Source organism: Mytilus edulis, chromosome 9, assembly GCF_963676685.1.
Source record: "Mytilus edulis chromosome 9, xbMytEdul2.2, whole genome shotgun sequence".
Lineage (NCBI taxonomy): Eukaryota > Metazoa > Mollusca > Bivalvia > Mytilida > Mytilidae > Mytilus > Mytilus edulis.
In genome coordinates, this window is record NC_092352.1 from 42,749,717 (window position 1) to 42,771,557 (window position 21,841).

Genomic DNA, 21,841 nt, shown 5'->3' on the forward strand with positions numbered 1-21,841 from the left:
CGAATAATAATAAAAACAAAAAACAAAAAACAAAAACCAAAAAAAGCAGTAAAACCCGTCTTCGGTGATATTCGACTGAGGCAGTTACAGATTAAGTTTTAGTGGTACTGGAAATTTAAAGTGATCTTTAATATCATAACATTCAATAAATAACATATTGAACACATGCCATTCAATTATTATTATTAGTGTTCAACAATAAAAACTATTTCATATATTAACTATTGGAGCCTGTAATTCAGGGGTTGTCGTTTGTTTAAATGTTACATATTTAATTTGTTTTTCGTTCATTTTTTGTACATAATAAGGCCGTTAGTTTTCTCGTTTGAATTGATTTAAATTGTCATTTCGGGTCCTTTTATAGCTGACTATGCGGTATTGTCTTTGCTCATTGTTGAAGGCCGTACGGTGACCTATAGTTGTTAATTTCTGTGTTATTTTGGTCTCTTGTGGAGGGTTGTCTCATTGGCAATCATACCACATCATCCTTGTTTTAAAATTGTCAACTTAAAAGCACAAAAAGTGAAAATACTTTGCGAAGTTACATGGTTCTGCTTTGATTTAAAAAAAAAAAAAAAGGAACCTTTTAAAGCTTTAATGGCATAAAGTGAAAATACGTTTGCGAAGCTACATGGTTATGCTTTGATTTAAAAAAAAAAAAAAAAGGGGGGGGGGGAGGAAACCTTTTAAAGCTTTTATTACTTCTCATATTTCGGAGTATCGGTATGATGGATACAATACATAGGATTTATGTTCCAAATTGCTCTTGGCAATCATGTACAGCATATTTTGGTCTCCTTTTTTGGTTTATTTTGCAATGGTGTACAGCACATTTTGATATGTGTCATCAATTCCAGCTTTGAAGGATAAGACACGATGTCTGCACAATTAAGTCTCTGCGATCACTAAATAAATCTTTTTTAGTATAATTTTAAGTGTCATCAAATTATGTTGCTTTGTTTAAATAATTTTATAGTGAATTACGAGAAAAGACTACACTTACTTCATATCATATCGTATAATTTTATTATATAAGATAAGGAATGATAGTCTCGATGTCTTAAAAATGAGCATAAAACATGTGATGTGAAGTCGCTGTATTTATAATAATTTATGTAACATAAGATCAATTGTCTTTGAAATTTGTTTTATTATCATTTATACAATTGCAATATTTCTTTTTTGAACTCTTCCATGATTTCAAGAAGCTCACTACATTAAATGTTTTTATCATTTGTCACAGCTCAGAAGTAAAATTAAATCAGGCTGATGCTATCTTTCATGCTAGGAGCTTGTTTTGCAATGATGCATTTAAAAACTCGCATACGTTAACATAAATTCATTACAAAATGTATATATGTTAATAATGACTGAACAAACACTTCGATCTTGTTGAAATTATTATCGTTGATCGTAAACAGCTTCATGATTCAATAATTTATTTATTGAAAGGCAATTTAAAGATGTACTTTCATTTTTGGTAATGTTTTCCTGGGAAAATACGCTCTTCCTACCTAGTACTTGAAACATCCTCTATATACGGTGTGATAACATCGCGATTGTTAAAAAAGAAAACTCCTAAATCTTAAATGTAAACAGGGAACAATGCCTGAGTGTTGTCAGGTACTTTAGGAGGATAATGTAAAAAACAATTTATGATATGAACGTGAATCCGAGGACACAGATAAGAGAGCGATATATATATTGAAATATATATATATGTACTATATGAAAAAAGTGAATCACAGAAATACTGAACTCCGAGGAAAATTCAAAACGGAAAGCCTCTAATCAAATGCCAAAATCAAATGACAAATCACATCAAACGAATGAACAACAACTGTCATATTCTTGATTTGGTAGAGGCATTTTCCAATTTAGAAAATGGTGGATTGAACCTAGTTTGATAGCGCTAAACCTTTTACTTGTATGACGGTCTCATCAAACTCTATCATATTTACAACGATGCGTGACCAACACAGTATTACAAGGTAAAGTTGTCAAAACAGGGGTACAGCAGTCATCACTGTGTCACAATCTCAATTAGAACAAAAACAAACAAATATATATCAAAGAAGCACACAAGTATTTATAAATTTAACAACAACATAAAAGCCTTCATATGTATTGATTAAATCAATTAAGCATAGTCAGCAAAAAGAGATAACCACAACCAGTTCAGCAAATTGGCGGCGATTCCAAAAATTTCGTTTCATCTTAAATTAACTTGCTTTGATTATAACTTTATTCATTATAACCTCACCAACCTCTCCAAGTTGTATTTATTTTTTTCTTTCTTTTGAAGATATTGCATCATTTATAAAGTCACATTCCATTTGCAAATTTTTACATAAAGTGACTTTGAGGGTCTTAATAGCTTCACAAATTTAACAGATCGCTAAGAAAACACGATTCATTAGAGCTTCATCTTTCATGTCCTTCACATATTTTGAAATAATACATGCTAAAACACGCAATAAATGAAAGGAGTTAATGAAAATGTGTTGGGTTGCGTATAATTAATGGAAACATTGAACTTATTATTACAAGTATCTTATGTATTGTGATCTCTTTTCAATGATTGTTTCTTGTCAAGGGAAATATATTTCGTTAATGTAACACTTCACATTTAATAGATAACGATGTTGACTGTATCAGAAATTACCGTACACTGGATATAACTGTATTGGGCCCTATTACAATATTTACAAAGAAAAATGTTTTATTATCTAATAGATGTAACACTCTATTTGAAAAGTTTGGTTATAAAATTAATATAATAGTAAATTAAAAAATTAAAACAACACGTTATATAAATGTCTTGCGTACAAAGCGCCAGTCTGTCCTTTATATTTGAAAAGACAATGATTTATAAGAACCGAAACAATTGAAAAGCTATATGACTAGAAATAACCTAATGAAATAACCAATCTAATTTAGGCCAACGCTCAAGGCCATACACTAGTATTTGAAAGCCAAGGATTTATAAGAACCGAAACAATAATTGAAGAGCTACATGACCAACAATAATATAATATAATAATTTTTTGGGACCCGCACTATTCACACTTAACCCCTATCATATATAACATATTGAAAACACTATTGCTAACACATTTTCAGTTGGTTTTCTTATACATGAATAATGCAATGTGTAACACTTATCATGTATGATTAGAGAGAAAAACACATCGATCAAACAAATATCGTTTTATTCTTCGGTCTGTTTATTACATAAGAAATTGAGATAATTGTTTTTAATTCAATTTATTATTTGATCTTTAAATACTCTCATCGCACCTAGCTATAAACTATATTGACAATTTTTATCACTTAGTTTTAGTTCGCATCGTGGTTAACTTCAAACAAATTTCTATAAAATCCATCAAACCTGCAAAATAGCGTTAAACATTCTCGGGAGGTTATCAAACGAAATAGACGAAAAGCACTAAACGGAAAGTGAAAGAAGAGGTGAGGCATCAGCAAATGATGTAGTGGGCGAACGACAAGAATTACTATTAGAAATCTAGGGAGGAATACATTGTCTTGAATGATTGTTCTTTATCCTGATTATTTCAAACTTGTTCGCTACAAAAATTGTATGCCTTGGTCTGTGATTATCTTTCAGACTTCAAAGAACGTGCACAGTTTGTTCCTTAGAGACAACTTATTATAAAAGCATTAAATTAGTTTCATGGACATTGTATGGTGTCAATTTAACAAAACATATTCTCTTTCAATTGAATTAACCGAATTCGGTTTTAGGGTGTATGTCAAAAATGCTGTACATTGCATAATTTGTTCCTTAATAGAGACAACTTATTTTAAGAAGCATTTGATTAATTTCATTTGACATAGTATGATGCCAATTTAACAAAAAGTATTCCCTTTAAATTGAATTAAGCCAATGCAAATTTAAGGTGCATGTATTCAGGGGTTTACGTAAAATGCGTTTAGTCTCGTGGTACGATAACTAATTTGATTTGAACGTGTGTGACGTATTTTTTATTATTATATCTTTTTCATTTTAATTCCTGTATGTATTCCTGCTTTACGAAAGATGACGCAAGTGCAAACTTTCAGATATAAAATTGTTAAAATAAATTCTAAATAAAATGAAAACAATTGATCATATGTGTACGACGTTTGTACAATGAACATGCATATAATTCAAATCAAATTTCAAATTTAAACGTATAGATATGTGATATGAATCTACATTGTATAACATCACTGAATTTTCATCAACATAACATGTCTGTTTATCAGAGAATACTGAAATTGTTTTATAATAATTTTAATTGTATCGGGGTTAGAATTGTAATGTTAAATTTATTTCACAGTAGCTATGACGCTCTTATTAATCAGAAGTACAAACAGTATTGCGTTTCAAAGCTGTTTATGACATTTGGACATATCTAGTGCTAATGTTTTACCAATTTTAGCGCCAACGTTTAGGCTATTTTAGAGAATTGGACTATCGAAAATGCGGGTGAGCGCTACGTTTCAAAGCATTAAACCTATACAATTAATAAAAATAAAACCAGGAATTATCTACAATATTCGACAGTTTAAACAAACCAAACATACTCTTTATTCATCATTGGGTTTTGTTTATTATAACGGAATGAAACTAACCCGTCAGTTTGGAAAGTTTGAATCTTTAAAAACTCTTTAACACCCATTTTCGAAAAAATCTAATATCCAATCTATGGAAGTTTGTTACTGTACCACATCTATTCAATTCGTTTGAATGCTGTGAGAGGTATAGATAGCTATAAAACCAGGTTGAAGCAATATTTTTATACATAAGAAATTGTTTGTACCAATTTAGAAAAATGACAGTTGTCAACTGTTCGTTTAATACGTTTTAGCTTTTGATATTGCCATTTACTTATGGTCTATCCGTTTCGATTGTCGGAGATCGTTGTTTTTTTTTGGGGTTAATATATCAAAAGTTTTAATGCCATACATTTTCGATTATTTTGATAAGATATCAAACTTTATCTTACCTCCTATACATTTCCAGGAATATGATTGGTTAAAAACGTCCGCGTGCAAACCGTGTATATTTGATATTATGTTAGTAGGGAGGCGGCAGTTATCTCATACACGGTTAGTAGTGGAGTTACGTCCCTTTATATTCCATATTAGGTAAGAAGGGGGCTGGGCTTATTTCATACACGTTTAGTAATGGTGTTATGTCCCTTTATAAAAACAAAACGGTACTGAGAAAAAAATTAAAAGTTCCAACAGACGACGAAATTGATAATTAAGATTGAAATAAATTCATAAAACACATTTAAACCTTACAAGACATTATTGTTGGCATCTGTTTTTGTAGGATCAATGGTAGTATGTTCTTAATGCTAACAGTATTAAAGACTTGCTCATTTTGAGAATCACTAGTCTTAATTTCACACGTTCAGATAGTCGGTAAGATAAATTCGTTACATACGTAATACGGTATATATGGGGTCAGTAAATTCCATATGGGGATTCGAGCTTCGCTCTCACCCCATATGGAATTTACTGACCCCATATATACCGTATTAGGTCACTAGCACACTATGTAACTAATAATATGTAGTCGTGTATATATGGCATCAACACTCGGTTTTTATATATCACTAGTAGCTTCAAATATGACTGCCTTTTTATAGTTATGCCACTGTAGTCCAACTCTGGATTTGTGTATGCAATAACAAAAAATATTCTATCAAGTCGCTCATATATTGTATAAGTGTTAGTTTCTTTTTAAAAGACTTTACTGAATTAGTGTGAATAATTACTTAAGATGGTACATAACACTACAATGATATAACTCTGTGAAAGTCAGGTAAACGTTTGAATTAATAACTATTGTTAAGTAATATTAAAAGAGGGGCGAGAGATACCAGAGGGACAGTCATAGATCGAAAATAGACTGACAACGCCATGGCTAAAATAAAAAGACAAACAGACAAATATTAGAACCCAAGACGCAATATAGAAATCTAAATACTAAGCAACACGAACCCCATCAAAACCTGGTTGTGATCACAGGGTAAGCGTCTCAAATATCAAAATTGTTGTTATTTTAACTGTTATTTGTCCAATGAAAATTTCCGATAAAGTGTATGGTTCAAATTGTTTCGATTTTTTTTTCAAAGGGTCATAGTTAATATTTTGTTAAAATTTTATGTTTATGAGTTTATGAACATTAAACGAGTCAAATTGATTTAAATGAAGGTGTTAGGTATTACCTTAAAATAATTGTCATTATGGTCGTTTTGCTGAGATATTCTTGTTTCACTATAATTGATCAAGATGGTGGTTGATGGGACAAAATAATCGGAAACACGTCACACTACGTGTGTTCATTCATCTGGGGCATGTATTGCTGTTTTATGGGGTGTTTTTTTTATAATTGTTTTAATATTTCCTAATTCAAAGATTGTAAAACGTCAGAACGATTAGTCCTTGCTATCTATATTTTGTATTGGTTTTGTTTATCAGGTTATAGTACCGTGTGTATTGATCAAAAACGTGTCGATGAAAAAAACAGAATCTATCAATTACCATTCGTATTAAGTCCAAGATAAACACAGCAATATAATAAAATCCGTCGACACTAAGTTAGTCCATCCGGGAAATCTAACATTGTAAGAGAGTATTATCTTGTCGTTTTGGTGTCAAAAAGATTTTCACAGTAGGAAATTAAAAGCTTGAAAGTATTTTGTTCTCAGCCGAAGTCTGAATAGTAAGTCACTGAAAAGAACATCCTAATAACTTATTGATTAACGGAAGTTACAAATATACGAATAAAGTGGGGAAAAAACAAATATTTTATGTCAGTAAATTAAAAGGGATTTCCTGTTAAGATTTTACAATCAGGCAACATAGCAACCATTTATATAGTTTAATGAACCGGTGTTTCCGTATATTACATCATAAAGCATTTTAAATGCTTCTTAATGCGATCAGCATGTTTCTTTATAGAACAATGATAATATTAAGCTGTAAAATCCTATAAAACGTTTCCTTAAGTGGGCATGTTCATCTTTTTTCTCTATATAAAATCGGATCGCTCATAGATATGATGCCATCGTTTGTCTTGTTGTGAAAAACATCATATTAACCTTGTAAACGGAAGTTATGAGTTTTGTAGTTCCATTATGGATGTAAGCGACATGTAATGTCTTCCGTCCGTTCTGTTGTTGTTTGTCGATTTATTTTACTGTTATTTTTACAAGTTATTGAATTCCTCATAAACACATAAAGGGTTGACTTTATGTTTCAAAATTGCTCTTGTTACTTTTAAGATTTAATGGGACAATGGCTTTTGATGTCCTTACATAAAATTTAGGACCAATCTTCTAATTAACAAAGTGCATTAGAACATATTCTGACCGTTGATTGGTCCAATGAAAGCAAACAGTGCACGTAAAACAAACAACAGTCTTTGATTCTCAAATTAAATTAAACTTAACAATGCTGTAAAATTATTTACAAGCCTTTCTATTTACAAAAGCTGTGGGTTGAAATTTGTAGCAACTTATTCTGGAACAGTTATTAGCTATAAGTTTTTTTTAACAAAGTGATTTGGTAAACATCTATATTTAAATTCGCGGTTTTTTTTTCTACTCGCGAAAGTCGCGAAAATAAATCGCTCGCGAAAATAAGTTGGTTTACAATATTATTGAGTTCAATCTAAGCTAAACGTAGCGTTCCTACTCTTCGCGTAAGATGTATCATTTAAAAGGTAATTTATTCGACTATGTTGTACATAAATACTGTTCTCTTTGTATGTGTCTGTATGTCTGTGTTTCCATGCGTTTTTTATATACCTACTCCTCCTTCACAGCTATACACATATTGTTAAAACTTTGTACATCAATAGATAAGTATCATAGGATAGATCTTTGTTCAACACCTTTAAGAGGAGATAATCGATTTCAATTACTTCATTCTTTCTGTCAGTCTGTCAATGTGCCTAGGAGTATGCTCAATTCATAAACACTTACTGATGAAACAGTTGTAAAACACTTCATGACAATGTTGATGAAGAATTAAAATATAATTTAAAGGGACAACAAACGAACTTTACTTACTTTAATATAAGAATAGCTTGGGGTACATCGTAGTTCTTATAAAGTCTTAAATACAATTGCATATCTTAAGAACCACAGTATCTATTACTATTTCGTATACTTTAATCATACCGTGCAATACCCCCATGGGTAGTTCAGCACAGTTAAAAAAAACTCGTCATCGACTTTAATACTATAACAAAAGGATTCTTTTTTTTCATCTGTGGTTGTGAATATATAGTTTTACTGTAATTATATATTGTTTTCGTGCGTCATGGTCGTTTCTGTGGATTTATCTTTATAGGCAACTCTACAATCTACACATGTGAAAGCTAGATATGGATAAATACGTAAAAACATAAGAAGCTCTATGACCAAAGGAAACCCAAAAGATTTGTAAAAATGTATCATGTTTCTCCCAAAGATTTCGATACGATCCTTGCACAAGGGTATATATCGTTCAGGGGTTTCCATATTCGATTTCAATTCGATTCGATCATATAAGTAGTTCAAAGGTCAGGTACCTTAATTATTTTCGGAATTCGGTAGAATATTTACAATTCTGTTCCTTGCTTATTTTTTTCTATTTTGTTCATTGTTTAGATTTTAAAAAGCTTTGCATAAGGGTATATATCGTTCGGGGACTTCCATATACGATCTATATCACATGTAAGTTACTCAAAGGTCAGGTACCATAATTCTGTTTTGGGAATTCGGTAGGACATTTACAATTGTGTTTCTTATATTTTCAAGAGCTTTCTCATTGTTGGTACAGCTATTAAACAGTTGAGGATTTCACCCTACACATTGCTTAGTTTTGTAACAATGGGAAAACAGCGATACATTGCATCTCCTTTCACACGTTTCATATAATTTTTTATGCAAATTATGTTTTTTTTCTCTTGGTTGCTAAATGAATAATTTATTTTCTTACAAATAGTAAAACTCAAATGCAGTTTTGAAAACAAGTTTTTCACAATAGATGTTTTTTGTATTCATTATGTAAAATCAATCATTTTATATGCAGTCTCTAAGGCAGTATCTACGAACTTACTCATCTGTGAAACTGTAAAAATCACACTACATTTAGATTTCATATACAAACAAATGAATCATCAAAAGCAACAGTCTTTGCAAGATGACATCGTATTTATTAGTGCAACACGAATGTATCCGACGTAAACAAATGAGTTTATAAAATACAAAAAACAATTACTACGCAATTTGTTAAGGTTTCCCGGAATCGTCTCAATTTTGAAATTATAGTAGATATTTTTCATTGCAAAAGCATACCTTTCAGATTTGTTTGTACAAATTATCTCACGTGTCAAACATACAGCAAACTGAGGCGAAACATTTTGAGTATGTTGATTGATTAAGGAGAATAGAGAAAATATGTAGTGAAATTAATGTAAAAAATCTCTAGTTGGAAGAAACTAAGTTGAAATTGGATGTTTGTTTATTTTGCTACTCACTTGTTATCTTTGATAATTGTTTTAGTTTTTAAATATACTGAGAAGACATGATAAATTGCTCCGTTTGCCATGCAAATATATTAACGAAACCTCATCATAATTTTAGCAAAAGGTCCTTAATGATATATTAGCTCACAGTTTTTATAGAAACAATGCTCAGTATTGTCTTTTGTATACATATAAAGGGAACAGTAGTATACCGCTGTTGAAACGTCATAAATCAATTTTGAACATCTCAGGAAACAAGAGGATAACGTGGCTCTATAACTGTCTTACTGTATACGATAAATAGACAAATGTATTTTTGATTTCTTATATTAGTGTTTTGTCAGTAAATCTAAGTAACCGTCAAATCTATCTTGAATTGAGTGATTTACATATTATACATAAACAGTTATTATGTGTTAGATAATGCATTTGCACAATTTTACTAAAAAGAATTTGTTTTACAAGAATTAAAACTAACTGGGAACTCATGTCACCGGCGGTAATATTCTATAAAAAAAACTTGTATTTCTCAAAGGACAATCATGGTTTGCTTTAAAATTGACTTTTATTTGATTTATTTTCCAAAATTGTTTAAATAAAATCGTGAAAAAAATGACGTTCGGGATTTTACATTTTAGTTTATAATTTTATTAACATTATACATTATAACGTTGTGTCGTTTGTTTTCTCATTTTTTAGTGTAAATTCACATTGCGATAAGACGTGTCACGGTACTTGTCTATCCCAAATTCATGTATTTGGTTTTGATGTTATATATATATGTTATATTTGTTATTCTCGTGGGATTTTGTCTATGTGTGTTACATTTTAGTGTTATGTCGTTGTTCTCCTCTTATATTTAATGCGTTTCCCTCGGTTTTAGTTTGTTATCCCGATTTTGTTTTTTGTCCATGGATTTATGAGTTTTGAACAGCGGTATACTACTGTTGCCTTTATTTATATCTGAACTGATATTTATCAAAAACACTGTCCAAATATAATAATATTGTAATAAGATTTTGTATGTGCTGTTAAATACTGGATGTAAAGATCAATCAGTATTTTTTTTTCTTTTTCAAATATCCTTTTGATGACGATAACATTGCGTTGGAAAATGCCATTTAACTTAAACCGTATTTGATGTACTTAAATGTACTTCGCTATTTTAAAGCAAACATAAAGCAGTTAACTTCTTTGAAAGGTGTATTTTATGTATAATCCCTAGCTGTTAAATATCATTCATGAATTAATCAACTCCGTAAGCAAATATAAATTCCACATATCGAGAGCACTTGACTTCGATACTTTCAATAGGTAGTCGTTACATCGTCAAAGCTTGGAAACATAGGTGTCGTTAAAATATTTAGACACATATTGTAATCGCTAAAAATCTAGGTTCCAGGTCAGTGCAGAAAAAGTTACATTTGTCAACTTGTTTTGCCGTTCTTTTTATTGAGCAGGAAATGTTGAATTATTTTACCGATTCTCAATAAAAGGAGTTTACGCAAATTTTATTCTTTCAACATTACTTTATATAATAGTTTCCGTCCTCTTTTCTTCAAATATGATCTACTGAATTAGACTTTTCACTGGGCATGCCCTTACATAACCAACACTTCGGTTGCCACATACGGAGCATGATTTGATTACCCTTTTCCAGATTATCTGAAATCTCCCCGGTTTTGGTAGGGTTCGTACGCCTGTTCTATAGTCTCTATATTTCTATGGTATATTTTGTAACTGTTGTTATTGTTTTTTTTTTCGTTTTTTTCTTCATTTTGTTACCAAGACATTGTCAGTTTGTTTTTGACAGTTTGAATGTCCCTTTGATATCTTTCTACACTCATCGTTAAGATTATTGCCTTTGTCCTAAATTAACGTAGCAAGAGCTGTGGTGTAGTGGTTAGCGCAAAGGTTCCTGGTTCGATCCACGTTCCAGGGAGAAAATTTCAGGAACTGAATGTTCGGTTCACCCTTGGCACCATTTGCGAGAATGGTCTTGAGAAACGAAACAATGATAGTCCGTCGGAGGGGGACGATAGATGGCTGACCCGTTTTAAGAGGGAGCCATATTTCTTGCAGATTTCAAAAAAGATAAGGCTAATGCCGAAACCAGGTTGCACCCGCAAAGTTGAAAGAGATTCATATAAGTTGCAATTTCTTGTTTCTTATCCAATATATCAAAAATATTATTAAACTAGCGTAGCAACATGTTGTCTGTATCTTTCAAAAGGCAGCTGTTCTTATTTGAATTGTTGTATCTTTGTTATAAGTTGAAATTCAAAGGCACACGAGACGTTATAATTAAAGAAAATCCGTATTCCGTATACCGTATGACATTCGTGCGTTTGTGCGTAAGCTCAAATCACCAAAGCAATGCTGAAAATAAATCATTTTGAAGTACCAAGAATAAAATTTAGAAAAAAATACTATTATACTACATTTACTCGTTATATTTGCAGACCATAATATGTATTTTTGAAAGTACAACCATCCCTCATATTCGTGAATTAAACTGTATTGCTATCAAAAGTTCAAATGATATATATGCGAACTGATAAGAAAAGATAAGAAAAGTTGTGCTTATAACAAAACTCCTACAAGCTTTGAAATTTGTTTTTGATTAAAATGACAAGGTATTTGTATGTTTTTAAAGAATCATGTATCATTTCAGAATAGATTTTGTTATCTTCTCATTTCATCTCAACACGTGCCTTCGGAACAAAGAAACTAATTATATAATCATTGTAAACACGCATGTGAGTTTTCAAATCTTCTTGTTGAAACAGAAGAAAGACAATCAGACATAATGAATAGATTTTTCTCAGCTAAGTAATTACAGAACTTTTTACATTCAAAAGAGGGATCAAAATATAACTCATTTTGAACTCGTATCACATTGATTTCAACATATCGTTACGGGTTAAGTAAATGTATTTATAAATTGTAGCTGGTAGTTTTACCAGAAGGTTGCGTGATTTCTTAATTGATGATATTATACTTTGTATTATTTTAAAGGGTCTAAATTTAACTTTTATCTAATAATATTATATTTTTTCCTCATTTCTTACGCTTCAAAACAAAAAATTAATCGGTCTACTTCCTGTACTATAGGTTTGCTCTTGTCACAAGTAAAACTAATTTATAAAGACAATATGCAAAGTTTGTTTTATTACATAATAGTAAACATTTTTGGTAAATTGGACATCAATTTTATTCAATTTTTAAAGCTATCACAAAAACGTGCAGAAAATAAAACATATAACTTACACATCTATGCCGGCGTCACACATTGGCGTATCGACCGGCGTGCATCAAGCGTACAGAGAAAATTGACAAAGTCGGTATACGTTAGTTGCACGCCAGAGGAACGATAAGCAATCGTTAAACGCGCGCTGCATAAGTTTGAAGTACGTCGAAATACAAAAATACACGCTTGGTGAACGCTACAACTCATTGAAATTTTATGCAGCATAAAAATGTTTGTCCAGCTCAAGCGTGTGTCTAGCGTATACCTGTACGCTACACGCACATAAATCATACGCTGCAAGATCGTTTAACGCGCTACAGATAAGTTTGAGACACGTTTAAGGCACGTTGTATACGCTTCAAGGTCGTTCGACTTTAACTAAAACGTATGCGGTTGTGTTTGCAACAAACATCCTATAATAGAACGTCCAAAACACGACCGGTTCGCGTCTCAAATACGTTCAAGGATCTTTTTTCCTTCGTAGCATGCATTCCATCTACGTTAGACAAACGCCGGGCATACGCCAACATACGTTTCTTGAACGCCCGATAAACGCTTCGGTACGCTCCTCGTACGCCATATACACGCTTAAAGTTGGTTGTGCACATGTTACAGATATGATTGATAGGTTGAATGAATCCCAAATTACTAGCTTATTGGCAGCGTACATGATTTTTTAATACCCCCGGCATACGTCGGAGCTATACGCTGATGTGTGACGCCGGTATTACCTATTTAATTAATAAAGCGTCACTAATGAGTCTTTTGGAGACGAAACGCGCACAAATATACAATTTCAATCCTGGTATCTATGATGAATTATTTACACATGTATACTAAAGGTATAGCTGCTGAATCAGTTGTCATAATTTTGAACATTAAACATGGACAAACGATCTTTTGTTTGCACTAGTAGGGATCTTTGCAAAATTGGCCGTATTAATGCATTTTCAAGATTAACAGAGTCAAAAAAGAGGGACGAAAGATACCAGAGGTACAGTCGAACTGACAACGCCATGACTCAAATGATTGTATTAAATATCTGATAGAAAAACTACCATCGGCTTGACCATTTCCCCTTATAGTTATCTCTTTTATGTGATAACTATCCATGCATTTATTCTTACTAAGCTCTGTATACTGATGCTTTTGAGCGTTCCGGGTAAATAGTAATCTAAAGAAGATTGCAAAACGCTTAAAATCGTTCAATTTACCTTAATCTATTTAAAGAATAGAAAAAGCCTTCATCTTTTTTATGAGCACCTTTAGACTAAGGTAACATAATCAGACATGTGTAAGAGCGATGCATTCTGATAATGGACTACATTAAGCATTATTGCGCAACAATGTCGATAATATTTTACTCTACCTAAATTGATATACATGAGCAATTAAATTTGATATTTGCAGTAATCTTATTTTCCAACTCACGACAAAGCAATATCCTTTCTGCCTACCTCACGAATAATGCATATGTCATCACCCAATTGATTAAAGGAAACAAAACACCTAGTGTAAAACCATCAGGTTCTAATTAAATTATTAAGATAATTATTATAAATGATAAACGCACCTTGTAAAAGATCCTCAGAAAAGATCAATGTCTATTTCTCTTGATGAAATTGATTATGATGACTCAGTAATCGTACCCACTATATTGGAGGGTGAATAAACGTTTTATATCAGTTATCATCATTCATAAAATTGATATAAAACAAAGCAACTAATACAAATTGTATTGCAGAGGTTGTAACACTAATTTATCGTTATATCGCTCACTTTACACTTGGCTTGTAGATTTGAATACATTACATGTAAAATTAATAAACTGACAAAAAATGCCCACCAAGATTTCATTTCGGTCTATACTTAATCGTCAAACAGTATTTCAATAACCTCATCATGATAGATACCTGGCTTTTAATTTTGTTCGTCATACTACAAAAATACTTAGTGACGCTCGAATCTTAAAAATATGGGTTTTTAAAAAAAGCCAAATATCGTCAAATATTATTTCAAATTAGTAGTAAGCAAATATCAAAAGGTTGAAAAAAGGTCGTGTTTATAATACTATCTGAGACAGAAAAATGCAAGGAATTGCTTTTAATCTATTTCTTAGTGACAAAGCTATCAATTGTTATACGTTTATTCATTTCTGATAAAAAAAAAATACAAAACTTGTTAACGGTCATTTGCACTCGAAATGGAACTTCAAATGCACTTTTGTTGTCATAGACAATTAATTGCAAGTAAAATCGAAAGGCAATGCTTTTTCTTCAGTGTAACAAAAGCTTTTATCAGAAAATGATTAATTGTTCTTATATCCGGCGGACTAGTGCAACTCATGTCTATCCACCGTAATGAGCATCAAACGTCTATTGTTACAGGGTAGATTTTGAACCAAGGGTTCTAAATGGTAAAATTGGAAGTATTTTTTTGTACGATTTATAGATGCCACCATGACTTAAATAACCTTAATGGATTATCTATGACAAAGAAGACTATGGATAACTATGTTCAATTTGTCTTAGCAACAATTGCATCCTCTTTCAACGTTGATGTAATGACCATTTCCGAGCGAAATTATCACCATGATATGTAATCGATTGTCATTAGTATCATAAGAGGGACTGACAGTGATACAGGAACTCCTCACTCTTTACTGTATAACTCGTATCAGAAATTTTGAAATCCTATGCATTTGGTAAGGATCCATGTGCAATAAAAAATTGATTGTCACGAAAAAGTCGCATGTAGTTAGAAACATATCGTTTTCTTTGAATAAAATGGTTTTGCCAAGTATTCTGTCTGGTACAGTTATTAAGAATATTTAACATTTCGATTTATTTATGTAGATGTTTTAATGTAACCTTAGGTCCAGAAACGCAGTCAAAGCTTAATATTTCCTGGCAAAATAATGACGTTCAACATATCAACAGACAAAGATGTCACAAACAGCTGTTACGTACTTGTTTAACTTGCGCTGGCCAATAATGGTAACTTCCAATGGGAATGTTAAAAGTTGATGTTTACTACATTAAGATATGTTATCAATTTATATGAAAAATAGATATAGAGTTGATATATAGAAAATAACAAAACTTAAAAGAAAAATCGTGCAAAAAAGTATGACGTAGCAAATCATTGCCCGACTTCTTAACGGGGATATTCTTTAATGTAAAAAGTATTCGAATCCTTGATACATGTACAGATGTCACTCTCAGTGGTTTTATAAATTGTTTTCTTTTTAACAAATCTGTAAATATTCTGTTGTTAGAACATATCTTGATTTTACAAATGTTGATTGCTCTTTATACGGATTATGCGAATTTATACGATTTGCCTTATACGGTTATAAAAAAAGAAAAATGTGAATTAGAATTAACTTTATTGAGAGGAGAAGTGATCCTAACTAGAAGTACTATTTACCTCTATTGTGCCATACTAGGGCACACTTCAACTTAATTTACGAGTGTTAATTAATGAAATTCTTGTTCCTGCAATTATCTTAGAACATTAAATCATTGTTAATTTGTCCCTGCATGATAGGTTTGTCATTTGTAATATGTTACAAGACTTAATTCTAAAGCAAATAACTTCTAACAGTAGGAATGGCCTGCAATTAACGGCTAACATTAGAATTTAAAATATGCAAAACGTGAGTCATTTTATTTAAAATACCTGCGCAATTCTTATTGTTCAATCTGTAATGATGCAATTTAAATGCATTTAAAATGGACATAAACATTCATATTTTATTATTTTGTCAATTGTTGTTGACATTTATAAACAGCAATTAAATTTAATTGCGTCCATCCTTTTATATGTACATGTATGTATCGTGGACGATTTTCACAACACTTCCTAATGTTAATGGAGTTGGAATAGTTACTTCCGTTTCAAACGCTGTAACGAACATGTGCACGTATGATATAAACGCATCCTACCAATTTCCGTTTTCCGGAATAAGTGATTGAAACTAGAAAAACTGAGACGCGAGCATAATACATTTGTTATTCTAATGTTTGTTTTCTTACTAAATGTGTGGTTGTTTTATGTATGTTCTATTCTTTTTAACTGTGTTGCAATTGTAGTAATAAATGTGTACCAAAATATTAACACATCAGATAACAAACGATGCATACGTGAAATCCTTAATATCGTTTTTTTTAATACCATTTAACTTTCTCTTCACCTCACATTACCAGTGTAATTTAATAAATTATTTCCTTTAATATCAACCCAACCTTCAACTATCGAAAATAACAAATATAATAATTGTTCTTTAACTGAATAAACTTATTCAAAATCATGTATGACAGTGAGTTAATCATAGTTTTCCAGCTGTGTCTTCCTGTGTATCCGAATCTCTTTTAATTCTCTGCCAAACCATATAAAACGTTGACATGTGTCTTTATTTTTATTGAGTCACGTGATTATTGACACTATGCATTTCCTATGTTATAGAATGGCGATATGGAGCTGTCATGTGTAAGGTTACTCCGTACCTTCAAGCTGTGTCTGTCTGTGCATCTGTGAACACACTGGCAGCAATAGCTGTAGACAGGTAAAATATTCTATATTGATTGGTTATACAAAACAATATACCTATTGAGCATTGTCCTTCGACAGAACCTATACTATCGTTTCGTTACAACATTGGCAATTTAAACCAAAAACCAATTATAGTATATCGTACAACAAAAAACCATTTAGCCTGGACTGTTGTCTGCTTAAGTATAATATTAGTATGCTGAATTCAACTGTTACATGTACAAATACCAGGTAAATGATACATGTACTTTGTTTTACCTGCTGCATCACTAGCCTGTCAACACTGAGGTTATAAGTTCGATCCCTGCACGTAGTATTTGTGTTCAACTACAATCTTTATTGACTAGGTTTGCCAGTTTTCCTGTCAAACACCCACAGTTAATCAATCAATCATGTACATTGTATCGAACAATTTATAGTGCAAATGAAAAAAATTGATGTGGTACGATTGCCTATATACATGTAAGCTCTCACACAACTCTTCACAATAGACAAAATAACACCGAAATTAATAACTATAAGTCATCGTACTGTATTCAACAATGAGCAAAGCCCTTGCCGCATAGTCAGCTATAAAAGGCCTCCAAATGACAAGATTTTTTGTTTTGTCTCTATCGATTTATGAATTTCGAACAGCGGTATACTACTGTTGCCTTTATTTAGAACATTTCAAACTAGAAAATAACTAAAGACCTTATCTATGTTCAAAATAATGAACTAAAAACAAAAGTGTAACACAGCAGCATCAAACGACAACCACTGAATTACAGACTCCCGGTTTCGGACAGACATATACATAATATGTCGGAGTTTAAACATGTTAGTGAGTGCAACCTTCAATCTAATTATTGGGTAGTGGTGCATCAGAAGAATACACGAACTGTACAAAACAATAGACAATAAACAAACATGATCAATCAACAGCAACAAACAAACACCACTCGATTTCAGGATCATGGCTGTATAAACACATACAGAATGGGGCGGGGTTAACATGATACCCTGAATAAACAATATGATTTCTTTTATTGCTATTTGATTTTATGTACTCCATACATGTAAGGTTAAATCTGTTCATTCTTGCTGATGTTCTACACTGTGATGAATACAGTAGCATGTTGCCAAATGGCATATCAAAATTATAATTATTTAAAATTAATCAATTCGAAATAGAAGTGTTAATGACATATGAAATCACGTAAAACACATAGCGAGCTTCATTTAATGGATCAAATAGAACATAAAGAGCATGTTGATATTTGACATAGAAACAGATTATATTTATTTACTAAATGTATAACTCAAAAGTAAAGTCATATGCCATCAATACTAGGAGAAAACGACCATAATATAATTACAATATGACGGTATTATTATCTACTTAAGAATAGTTGCTTTTCAATCATCACTCCCCCATTATAACTGTTATCATTATGAAGGGATTGATTAATTTAGATATTGATATGTAAAACTATACTGAACTGTCTCTTCTTAATGATTTATTAATAATACAAAATAACAACTATCTATTAGTGACAAGTAAATACAAGAACATGTATGTAAGTAAATTGTGTAAAAACGCAACATTATTTGATTTCAATATATATAACTAATATGTTTTTTACATTTTTACTTTGATATGCTTTTGAAATCGGTTTTATTCTCGAAAATGACAATCACTTTTATCAGGTGCATAATTACTTTTTCAAATGAAAGATATTTGACAACATTTCATATAGACAAAGCACATATAAGATAAACGAATGATTGCTGCACAAGTCACGACAAATATTACATGCATATTCATACCACACTTAACAAGTTTACTTTAAGTAGCTTCCATTGGGTCTTCCTACAACATGTAGTTCGCTGAAATACTTAAATTGCCAAGCATTTATAAATACAAAATTTTCACATCAACGCGACAAGAAGGGCTATTTAAACAATTGAAAGATTTAAAAATGTAAAGACTTACATGTCAGTAGGAACACCATATAGCATAGAAAGGAGCAGAATGAATTGTCGTTTTGAGATAACTGCCATGGTGGAACAGCAAAATGTAGGAACACGTAGGAAACCATACTGGTGATTTGTGGATATAAATACAAATGATGCAATAAAGGTTTAATGAATCATCAGGTTTGACATACTCCGTTTTCATATGAACAAAATGATCCCATTACAGCATGTACATGTACATGTGAAAAAAATACAGGTACAACTATGGTTATGTGTTTTTGAACCGATTATAACTTTAATACAACTAATTATGCTGTTTTTATTTCAGGTACTTAGCCATTTGTTATACATTCAACTATAAGATGAAGTGGAAAACATCCAAATGTATCATGTTTGCTATATGGATATTTTCTCTCATCATTTCGATACCAATGGCTTTGTTTTATCAGCGGTATGTTCAAAGTGGTAGCTTACTGTATGTATGTGGTGAAAATTGGGAGAATAAGTTTCTAGAAAAAATATACTTTGTTGGAATTTGTATTTGCTGTTATGCTGTGCCATTAGTTCTGATTATTATCTGCTATTCATTGATTGGATTTCGTGTTTGGAATAGGAACGCCCCTGGCGTATACAAGTCCAATGGAGTAATTCACAAGTCTAAAGTCAAAGCTGTGAAAATGTTAACCGTTGTTGTTGTACTGTTTCTGTTTTCCTGGCTACCGCTTTATATCATAAAGTTCTTAATATATTTCCAAATGGATGAATATGATAACCTCGATTTCGTCCGTTTACTTAATAATTACATTGTACCTATTGCTCAATGGCTTGGACTTTCTAATAGTGGAATAAATCCAATTATATATTGCTTATTCAGCAGAAAAATTCGGATTCGGATTAAAATGATGGTGAAATGTTGTAGATATAGATTTTATGATGACAATGCAGCACATGAAATAAACAAACAAACGAAGAGATTTTCCAGCACACGTTACTTTTCTGTTGACTATACAAATGGTCAGGTGGTACTAAGACCGCACAAACACCGGAAGTCAGGCTCAAAGAAACAAACTAATATATACGATTAGATGATGCTGATAACTTCTTGTAACTTCTTTGATATAACTTAATTAAAATAGTACCTTAATTGCTATCAAGCTTATATTTGGTTTCTGATCTTTCTAATACTTTTATTGACAAAAATGTTATAAAATACATTGGAAGGTGTTACGCTAAGTTATTACATGTATATCAAGTATAATTTCACCGGAGATGAAGTCGAGAATGGTAGTCTACCATTACACAATCCAATAAAGACAGAAAGCATAATTACATGTATATTTTATTTCATTTCAATAGGGTGGTGTATTTCGAAATATGATATATAGGCCATGTAAATGAAAGCAAAGCCTCCTTTGTTAAGCACTAGATTATAACGTATCATATGTGAAACGACAAATGAAGTAACTTCACTATTCTGGAATTTAAAGTTAAATATAGATTGAAATTTAATTTAACTAATATGAAACAACTACAGCCTTTATACATTTTTGACGCGTTTATTGTCCCCATATCAAATTTGGCTAATTATCGGATATTTTATTATACTTTAAACCATTTTTAGCTCACCGGGACCCGAAGGGCCCCGTGTTAGCTTATGCTAACACATGGTGTCCGTCGTGGTCCGTTGTCGTCCGTCGTGGTCCATCGTCGTCCGCCGTCGTTATCGTCGTCGTCGTCTGTCGTTGTAAACTATTCCAAAAATATTCTCCTCTTAAACTACTGGGCCAAATACCTCCAAACTTTTACTTAATGTTCCTTATGGTATTTAGTTTATAAATTGTATCCGAAGTTTAGATCCATTGCCAAACATGGCCGCCATGGCTAAAAATAGAAAATAAGGGTCAAAGCAGTTTTTGGCTCATATCTCAAAAACTAAAGCTTTTACAACACATGTGACATGGGGTAAAATTGTTGAATTGGTCAAGATCTATCGACCCTGAAATTATTAGACGAATCAATCAACCCAGTGTTGGATTGCTGCCACCGAATTGGTAGTTTTAACAAAAGTTTGCAGTTTTTGTAAATATCTTGAAAATTATTATAGTTATATATATAAACTGTAAGCAGCAATGCTAAAGTTATGTTCAGCAAAGTAAGATCTACAAAATAGTCAATTGACCCCTGAAGCAGTTATTGAGACTCTCTTTCGTCTTGTTATAGTATTAAAACATTTGACTTTTCTACACTTTACACAAGTATTCCACATTCCGAACTAAAATACAAATTGAAAGAGTTGACTTTGCTTTGTTTCATAAAAAAGAATGGCACACATAGATACAAGTATCTTGTCTTAGGAAGGGATAAATCCTACTTTGTAAAGGATCACTCTGATTCAAACAAAAAATTCTCTGAAATTGACATCATGAAGATGCTTGATTTCTTGATTGACAACATATTTGTTAAGTTCGGAGGACGCGTTTTTCAACAGACTGTCGGTATTCCAATGGGAACCAATTGTTCCCCTTTTCTTGTCGACTTGTTTC

The 21,841-nt window shown here is 31.6% G+C and overlaps 1 protein-coding gene across 1 annotated transcript in view; it reads left to right on the top strand.

Moving 5' to 3' along the window:
• The window catches only part of LOC139488394 (neuropeptide FF receptor 2-like), a 40,231-nt gene extending 19,607 nt beyond the window's left edge, over positions 1-20,624 (top strand). The window contains exons 2-3 of the mRNA XM_071273944.1: positions 17,253-17,352; positions 19,627-20,624. Coding sequence (XP_071130045.1) covers positions 17,253-17,352; positions 19,627-20,383 — 857 coding nt within the window. The 3' untranslated portion in view covers positions 20,384-20,624. The remainder of the gene's footprint in view (positions 1-17,252; positions 17,353-19,626) is intronic.
• Positions 20,625-21,841: the final 1,217 nt, after the last annotated feature.